The sequence below is a fragment of the Raphanus sativus genome, chromosome 4 (assembly GCF_000801105.2).
Source record: "Raphanus sativus cultivar WK10039 chromosome 4, ASM80110v3, whole genome shotgun sequence".
Taxonomy (NCBI): domain Eukaryota; kingdom Viridiplantae; phylum Streptophyta; class Magnoliopsida; order Brassicales; family Brassicaceae; genus Raphanus; species Raphanus sativus.
In genome coordinates, this window is record NC_079514.1 from 48,192,010 (window position 1) to 48,201,357 (window position 9,348).

The following is a 9,348-nucleotide window of genomic DNA, read 5'->3' on the forward strand; positions in this document are numbered from 1 at the left end:
TAAAACCATTTTTTAAGTATTGTAAATAAAACCATTTTTTATTTTGGTTCGGTTTGGTTTTATTAAGATTTAACACCCCTAGTTACAATCACCCAGTTGTAGAAATCAGAATTTGACAAATAATTTCAACGCATTTTGTCTTTTACAAAATAGTTTCCAGCTATCTTTTTTTCTTTTTGACCAAAAGTTTCCAGCTATCTAATGGTGGGATAGTGGAATGAAAGTAGAACCAACTTTCCAAAAAGCACATAAATACTACAAAAGTATAAACTAATGAACCACCCATCAGAACCAGCACACATTAAAAAGAAAAATATAGAGAACTTTAGAGGTTAGAGAGATGAAGACGCAACATTTATGGTGGGAAGTTCTAGATCTATTCTTAGTACAAAACCGAGTTCTTGTTCCATTCTTGAGTTTTATAGCGGTTGTGGTTATTGTCTTCTACTTGTACCGACCTTCCTGGTCCGTACTCAATGTCCCCGGTCCAACCGCTATGCCTCTTGTTGGCCACTTGCCCATGATGGCTAAGTACGGCCCTGACGTCTTCTCCGTTCTTGCTAAGCACTATGGCCCGATCTTCAGGTCCACCCCTCTCTCTGGATTCATAGTTAGTACGTGTGTTTCTTTTTCTCCAAAACTGAGACGATAGTGGTTTGTAATTTGGTTTTGTGTGATTCATTTTAATTTTGGGTCATTTTGATTCATTTTTTTGGTTTCGGTCAGTTTGATTTACAATGAAAAAACAACTTAATCCTTTTAAATAATTATATATTTACTGGTATATGTATTAATATGATACTAACATTTATTTTAAAACATAAATATAGTCAACGGTATACAATTCTTCTAGTTATTCAGTTCGGTTTGGTTCAGCTGCAATAAAATCGGTTTTTTTCATTGTTCTTTGTTGTAAAAGGAAACAAATTACAAATACAGTTCGATTTGAGTGCAGTTTGAACCAGTTTGGTTTAGAGTCAATTCAGTTTGGTTTGTATTACAATCTCTTATTGATGAACCAGTTTGTTATCATTTCCTGATTGATGAACACAAAGTGTTTGTGGAAAAAAGAAAAGATGAACAGAATTGATTATAAGAAAAAAAAAGACAGAAACTTATAAAACCAATGAAAGGTATCCATTATAGATTCAGAAACTTAGTAAAGGATTCTCGAACACGAAATCAAAAAAGAAGTTCTTCTTATTCAATCACCCAAAGATCTCAAACGCAATATTAGAAAGCACTCTCACAAAACTCATAGCATATGTCAACACACGACATTGCTTTATATAGAAATCAAATATCCTATTCCTAGTAGATAAACTCAAACACAATATGATCTTTATCTTAACTAGATCATAAGCCCATTAGGAATAGGTTGCTTGCTTGCTTGTTTCATCGACAAGCTTAATCCAACATTGCCTCCCTTAAGCTTGATCTCAACTTCATTCACATCTTCAATACCAATCAAGTTCTTCATTTCTTTAAACTTGATCCTCCCAAGTGACTTAGTCAGTATATCAGCTCGCTGTTCATTCCCAGGCACATGCTCCACTTCAACTTGTTCTTTCTCCACACATTCTCGAATAAAATGAAACCTCCGATGTATGTGCTTGCTGCGACCGTGGAACACCGGATTCTTAGTAAGAGCTATAGCAGATTTATTATCAACCATGATGGTTACATGCTTGATTCCTTCTCCGGTAGCCTCACTCAGAAGTTCCTGAAGCCAGATGGCTTGTTTCGCAGCCTCGGTTGCCGCCATGAACTCAGCCTCGCAAGATGACAGTGCTACTATCTCTTGCTTAGTCGAACACCAGGTAATAGGACTCCTTCCAAGATAAAATATATGACCAGTTGTGCTCTTGCCATCATCATGATCAACATTGTGGGAGCTGTCACTGAAACCCAACAATTTCACTTCCTCATCACGTCTAAAGTGAAGACCAAGAGAGCACGTCCCTCGTAGATACCTTAGGACTTGTTTCAAGGCTGCACTGTGGGATTCTTTTGGCTCTTGCATATATCTGCTGAGCACGCCAACTGAAAACGACAGGTCAGGACGAGTGTGAAGGAGGTACCTGAGACATCCAATACGCCTGCGATATTCCCTTGCGTCAACGTTCTTCTCTGTAACCGCCTTTGAAAACTTTGCATTCATCTCCATAGGCACATGAGTCGCATTACAAGAATTCATACCAGCTTCATCAAGTATCCTTTGCGCGTAGCGATCTTGTTTTAGTATAATACCTCCTTCGTATTGCTGAACCTCAATTCCCAAATAATAAGTTAGTTTTCCAAGGTCACTCATCTCGAACTTGGCAGCCATCTTTTGCTTAAACTCGTTTATCATCTGAACAGAGGATCCAGTAACCAGCAAGTCATCTACATACACCACTACAATCAGTAGATCATTGCTCACCTCCTTACGGTAAAGAGATGGTTCCTTCGAACATCTCTCAAAGCTCAGTCCCTGTAGAATCTTGTTCAACTTAACGTTCCAGGCTCTAGGTGCTTGACGCAAGCCGTAGAGAGCTTTCTTCAGTTTATACACTCTGTTTTCCATTCCTGCCACAACAAAACCTTCAGGTTGACTGACATAAACCTCCTCTTTTAAATCTCCATGGAGGAATGCGGTCTTTACATCCAAGTGGTGTATTTCCCATCCCTTTGACGCAGCAAGAGCAGTGATTAGTCGGATGGTTTCTACACGAGCAACAGGCGCAAATACTTCATCAAAGTCCACACCTTGTCGCTGTACATATCCCTTAGCTACAAGTCGCGCCTTGTATTTACTAATACTCCCATCCGCATTTCGTTTGATCTTGAACACCCATTTAAGGCCAATAGGCTTCACTCCTACCGGTAGTTCCACAAGATCCCATGTATCATTTTTTTCTATCGAGAACAGCTCATCTTCACATGCTTCAATCCATACTTTCAATCCTTTTGCCTCATTAAAATCCCATGGCTCATCGTTGATACTGAGCAACAAATGCTCACACTCTGCTATTGCACTAAGAAGGTAATCATCAAGGTAAGAAGGTTTGGTAGATACACGGGTTGACCTTCTTGTTTGTGGATTATGATCATCCTCTTCCTCGTTGTCTGTATGTTCTTCTTCTACCTCTGGTTCATCATCATTATCTTCCTGAACAGTCTCATCATCCGCCGGAGCATCACTCAAAGCTTTAATAGGAACACTAAACTCTCCAGGATCACCACATATCGAGACACTACTACTAGGAGTATGATTCCAGTTCCACTCCTTTTCCTCATTAAATATGACATCACGACTCACTATAATCCGTTTTGTCAATGGATCAACAAGTCTATAGGCCTTGCTTCCGGGCTCAGTCCCAAGATGAACCAATACTCTGCTTCTGTCATCAAGTTTCTTCCTACCTGCAGCCTCTGTTCTTGCGTATGCTACGCACCCAAACACTCTCAGATGAGATAAACTTGGTTTCTTATTCCTCAACGCTTCATACGGTGTTTTGCCTTCAAGAGACCGAGTGGCAACACGATTTATGAGATAGGTAGCATGTCTTATTGCTTCACCCCAAAACAGATTCGGCATATTCATATGTTTCAACAGGCTCCTTGTCATCTCTAGCAGTCTCCGGTTACGTCTCTCCACCACACCATTTTGTTGTGGTGAGTAAGGAGCAGTCAAGTGTCTCTTGATTCCATTCTTGTCGCAGTAGGTTTGAAACTCATGAGAAGTAAACTCTCCTCCCCTATCAGTTCGAAAAGTTTTAATCTCTGTCTGAGTTTCTTGTTCCGCAAGCTCTTTAAACCGTTTGAATTTCTCAAAAGCTTCATCTTTTGCTTCCAGCAGTATAGACCACATGTAACGAGAGTAGTCATCTATGAGCACAAAAACATATTTCTTTCGTCCAGAGGTTGTCGGAGTAATAGGCCCACACAAGTCACCGTGAACTAGTTCAAGTAGACTTGTTGCTCGATATGTTGTTGCCTTTGGGAACGGTTGTCTAGTCTGTTTCCCACGCAGACACGACACACACGTCTCGTTACTTACTTCTAGTTTGGGAATACCAATAACTAGTTCTTTACGAACCATCATCTTCATCGCCTCTTTGTTAATGTGACCCAAGCGTGCATGCCACTTCACCATTTCTGCAGATGATTTAATCTGAAGACACCGTATGTAGTCAACTTGTAAGATGACTTTGTATAGGCGGTTCTTTGATCGTGTGGTTCTGACCATTAGCGCGCCAAATCGATCAAACATTGAGAGTGTGTCATCCTTCATTAGTACCTCACATCCTACCTCAGTCGCTTGACCCAAGCTCACAATATTGCTCCTAAGTCCCGGTATATAGTAGACGTTTTTCAGAACCTTCTTCATGCCATTCTTAAGAACAAACCGTACTGCACCTTTTCCTTTTATATCGATGACCGAATCATCACCAAAGCGTACTATCCCTGTGACAGTTTCATCAAGATCACAAAAGAATAGTCGGTTACCACTCATGTGGTTGCTGGCTCCGTTGTCAAGATACCACACATCCTTTGTATCAGACTCTGCTTCGAAGGCTTTAGGATTCACTTTCTTCTCATTAAGAAACACAATTTCATGCATCATCAACTCATCTGCTTCTTGAGTGGCATCATCCTTTTTCTCAATAGCTTCTTGGAGCTTTAGCTGTCTCTCTGGACACTCAGTCGCATAATGCCCCTGTTTATCACACTGAAAACAAGTAATATGTGATATATCTCGAACTCGACCCTGTCTGAAAGCATCTCTTTGGCTTTGGAACGAACCACCGGTGCGGCCACGGCCTCTTCCTCTCCAGTTACCGCGACCACCGCGTCCTCTGCCTCTTCCATAACTCCCATTGTCTTGTCCAGAATCAGTATACATCAACTTTTCCTGATCATCTTGTACATCATCTTCTTCCTCGGTAATTCTTTCTTCATAAGCCTTTAATCTTCCGACGATATCCTCAAAACTAGTTGTATTTAGATCCAGTACTTGCTCTAAAGAAGCGACCATGTGTATGTACTTCTTCCTAGGCAAGCTCTTAAGAAATTTCTTTACTAGCTTAGGCTCTTCAATGGTCTCACCCAAGGATGATGACTTTGATGATATCTCAGTCAATTTTCCCACAAACGTATCAATTTTATCTTCATCTTTCATCTTAATACGATCGAATTCCGCCATTAACGTCTGTAACCGAGCCTCTCGAACTCTTTCTGCTCCGACATGGCGACCTTTAATAGCGTCCCATACAGCTTTCGCTGAATCGAGATCTCCTACTTGTAAGGTTAAAGCCTCTGGTATAGACTGAAATAAGAGTGCGATGGCTAGATTATTTTTATCTTCAGACTTGTTCTCAGATTCGACTACTTCCCAAACTTTGTTGACCTTCAATGCGATTTTCATCTTCATAGCCCAGACTGTGTAGTTTGTAGAAGATAGCATAGGAAGCTTTATGGATGAAGACCCGATGTCCTTCTTTCCCAGCTCAGGTTCTTCCTTCACGTCTGTCATGATTGTTTATTGAAGGCTCTGATACCAAATATAGATTCAGAAACTTAGTAAAGGATTCTCGAACACGAAATCAAAGAAGAAGTTCTTCTTATTCAATCACCCAAAGATCTCAAACGCAATATTAGAAAGCACTCTCACAAAACTCATAGCATATGTCAACACACGACATTGCTTTATATAGAAATCAAATATCCTATTCCTAGTAGATAAACTCAAACACAATATGATCTTTATCTTAACTAGATCATAAGCCCATTAGGAATAGGTTGCTTGCTTCTTAAGCTATCAAGCTTAATCCAACATCCATTAAAAAATAAACTATCAAAATACAGATTTCAGATGGGGAGGCAACCATTGATAATAGTTGCAGAAGCAGAGCTTTGCAGAGAAGTTGGGATAAAAAAGTTCAAAGACATTCCAAACAGAAGTATTCCTTCTCCAATCTCAGCCTCTCCTCTTCACCAGAAAGGTCTCTTCTTCACCAGGTATATGCTTCTTGATTAGAACCACCATTTTCATTATAAACATCTCTCGCTCTTCTTCTAACCATTCTATAAATATTAAATGATTCATAAACTTTTGACAGGGACAAGAGATGGTCTAAAATGAGAAACACCATCTTATCTCTCTACCAGCCTTCACATTTGACAAGTCTTATCCCAACAATGCAAAATTTCATCACTTGTGCTACTCATAATCTTGATACTGAAGTACCAGAAGATGTCGTTATCTCCGATCTCTTCCTCAAGCTAACCACAGATATCATCGGAGAAGCTGCTTTTGGAGTGGATTTTGGCCTGTCGGGTAAAAAAACAATTAAAAAAGATAGCAATGTAGAGGTTACTGATTTCATAAACCAGCATGTGTACTCCACAACACAGCTCAAGATGGATTTGTCTGGCTCACTCTCCATCATCTTAGGCTTACTGATTCCGATCTTACAAGAGCCATTCAGGCAGATTCTGAAGAGAATACCAGGAACTATGGACTGGAGAGTCGAGAAGACTAACACGAGACTTAGTGGACAACTCAATGAGATTGTGTCAAAGCGAGCCAAGGAGAGAGATACTGACTCAAAAGATTTCTTGTCATTGATTTTGAAAGCTAGAGAGTTGGACTCTTTTGCCAAGTGCATCTTTACACCTGATTATATTAGCGCTGTGACTTATGAGCATCTTCTTGCTGGCTCTGCAACCACTGCTTTCACATTATCCTCTGTTCTCTACTTAGTCTCTGCTCATCTTGAAGTTGAGAAACGTCTGCTTCAAGAGATTGACGGGTTTGGAGGACGTGATTTGATCCCAACTTCCCATGAATTAAAATACAAATTTCCATACCTTGATCAGGTTGCTTATCCAACAAGTTGATTTTCAGTGACGGTATTAGATTTTTTTTTTATGGATTTTTTTTTTTTGTAGGTCATCAAAGAGACTATGAGATTCTACATGGTCTCCCCATTGGTTGCAAGGGAAACATCAAAAGAAGTGGAGATAGGAGGTTACCTACTTCCCAAGGTATCATCAACTCAAAACCTTATTTATGTTTCCTTTCAAAACACTTTGAATGGTTGACAAAAAAACATACTAATAATCCATTTAAAGAAACTCACCCTTATTATTGGTGTTTAGGGGACATGGGTTTGGTTGGCACTAGGGGTTCTAGCAAAGGACCCCAAAAATTTTCCAGAGCCAGAAAAGTTTAAGCCGGAGAGATTTGATCCCTACGGAGAAGGGGAGAAACTTAGACATCCATATGCTTTCATCCCGTTTGGCATTGGTCCACGAGCCTGTGTTGGACAAAGATTTGCCCTGCAAGAGATCAAACTCACCTTGTTGCATCTCTACCGTAATTACATTTTTAGACATTCTCCAGATATGGAAAAACCACTGCAGCTTGATTATGGTGTAATCCTCAGCTTCAAGAATGGTGTTAAGCTCAGAGCCATCAAAAGATTCTGATTTTATAAAACTGATGAAATAAATGTGAAACCGCAGTTTTATATTTAGATTCGCCAAAAACTCCAATGTAGTTTCATAGAAAACAAAATATCTCACAACACAGACAACAACAAGCTGTTTACTTGACAGCTAGAGTTGTCTGAAACAAGTCTAGTAGTTCCGCAAGAAGGTGTGGTTGAAGTGCAGATAGAGATAAAAGACGAACCGAGACTTGAAGATAACATATGGGGAGGAGGTTTTGCAGATACCCGAGTTGTCACATTGTTTCTTCGAACTTTAACAACGTCTAACGTTTCCGGTGACTTCAAATGTTTAGAAGGAGGAAGCGTGGCGGCATCTGTAGCGTCCATAAGTCAAGTCTCCCATGGCCGAGCAGCCATCCAACGCTCCAACCAACTTCACCCCCAACTATTCTTATCAACCTCTTGGCTTTTGAGATATGAGATTGAATTGTTTGTCTTAAGGTTTGAGCTAGGAATTTGTTAGTGTTGTGTTTGAGAAGGCGCTTGTATTCTAAAACGCACTCATCAAGAGAGAGATCGAAGATGTAATGCTGACTGATTTGAAAAAGTAATACAAGAAAGTATATCAGGAGGTACTACAGGATGTAGATCAAGAAGTGTTTCAAGACGTAGTTCAAGAAGCGCGTCAGAAACGGAGCTGTGCGATTGCTAACAAAAAGCAAGGGCACATAAGTAGACAACACCTGAGGGACGACTTGGACAAGCCATGATGTGCTGAGCTGGATAATCATCTTAAATAGTATACTAGGTTTAAACCCTTCGGGTATAAAAATATACAAATTATTTAATTATATTTAAAATGTTTAATTCATTTTAGATAAAAATTAAATTAAGTTTTATATTTTTATTACGTAAAATTTGTATATTTATTTTATAAGTCATAAACTTAGATAATATAATCTAATTATTTTACAAATCAAATTACAAATCATAAAATAATTTTTAAAAGTTTGTTCTAATTTATCTTCTAACAATATTTCACTTCAATTATTTCTAACAAAGAAACATATGGCTAGTAGTTGTAGCATTAATCTAAATCTAATGTTAGTTTCAAAATTGTCTTTCAATTTTATACACAGTCACACACAAAAAGTAAAAGGGTTTTATCGTAAACTAAGTTTGTCATCATCTGTCATGGAAACTCATCCTCTGCCGACTTAAAAAAAACTTGTTTTGCTAAGAACAAATCATTTTCTCTTTTTTTATGTGTCTGCCTCTTGAAATTTTCGGCGTAAAATCTCCAATTTCACATAATCAAGGTTTGAATTGTGAGCTGTGTCAAAAAATGTATTAAGTACAAACTACAAAAATGGGATTTTTGCGTGTCTAGTGATGTTTAAAGTATAAGTCTCTATCATCTTTTGACTATGTTCTTTTTTGCAGATTTATGTTTACACCCATGTGACTGTTTCATGCTATGATTTCTTGTGGTAGATTTCACTGCCTGCTCCTTCTATGACATATTTTGTATCTATCACTTTTTTTTCTTTGTTAGCATCATGTATTTTTGTAATTTTTAAAGTTCTGATTTGTGGCAGTGGACTCCTTTTCATAATGTGATGGCAACGCCACTCCTTCACTATCTGCATGTGAACTTGTCTTAGTTTATTTTCCTTTATAAAAGAGGCTTTCATTCATCTCTTTTCATCTCTGTATGATGTCTTTTTTTCATTTCTCTTCGTTGGTGTCATTTAACCTCTTTACTCGTCAGATTTAGGAACATGTATAGTGAATAGACATTTATAATGTTTTGTGTATATATATAAACTAGTATTTCGCCCATGCTACGCATGGATATTTTATTGTTTTAACAATCATTTGATTATTGTCATAATTGTAAATCAGAATA

The 9,348-nt window shown here is 38.5% G+C and overlaps 1 protein-coding gene across 1 annotated transcript; it reads left to right on the forward strand.

Annotated features, from left to right (window-relative positions):
- The first annotated feature begins 257 nt into the window (after positions 1-257).
- Positions 258-7,525, forward strand: LOC108849503 (cytochrome P450 711A1). Its single transcript, XM_057007010.1, has 5 exons — positions 258-585; positions 5,851-6,003; positions 6,105-6,864; positions 6,937-7,032; positions 7,147-7,525. Exons 1-5 carry the CDS (start codon positions 341-343, stop codon positions 7,474-7,476), a joined length of 1,584 nt encoding a protein of 527 aa, XP_056862990.1. The 5' UTR covers positions 258-340; the 3' UTR covers positions 7,477-7,525.
- Positions 7,526-9,348: the final 1,823 nt, after the last annotated feature.

Bases quoted from the DNA above. Each gene is read 5' to 3' on its own strand.
- LOC108849503 (XM_057007010.1), top strand. From the start codon at position 341: ATGAAGACGCAACATTTATGGTGGGAAGTTCTAGATCTATTCTTAGTA. The intron at 586-5,850 runs GTCCACCCCTCT...ATCAAAATACAG, and splicing joins CACTATGGCCCGATCTTCAG to ATTTCAGATGGGGAGGCAAC. The intron at 7,033-7,146 runs GTATCATCAACT...ATTGGTGTTTAG, and splicing joins GAGGTTACCTACTTCCCAAG to GGGACATGGGTTTGGTTGGC.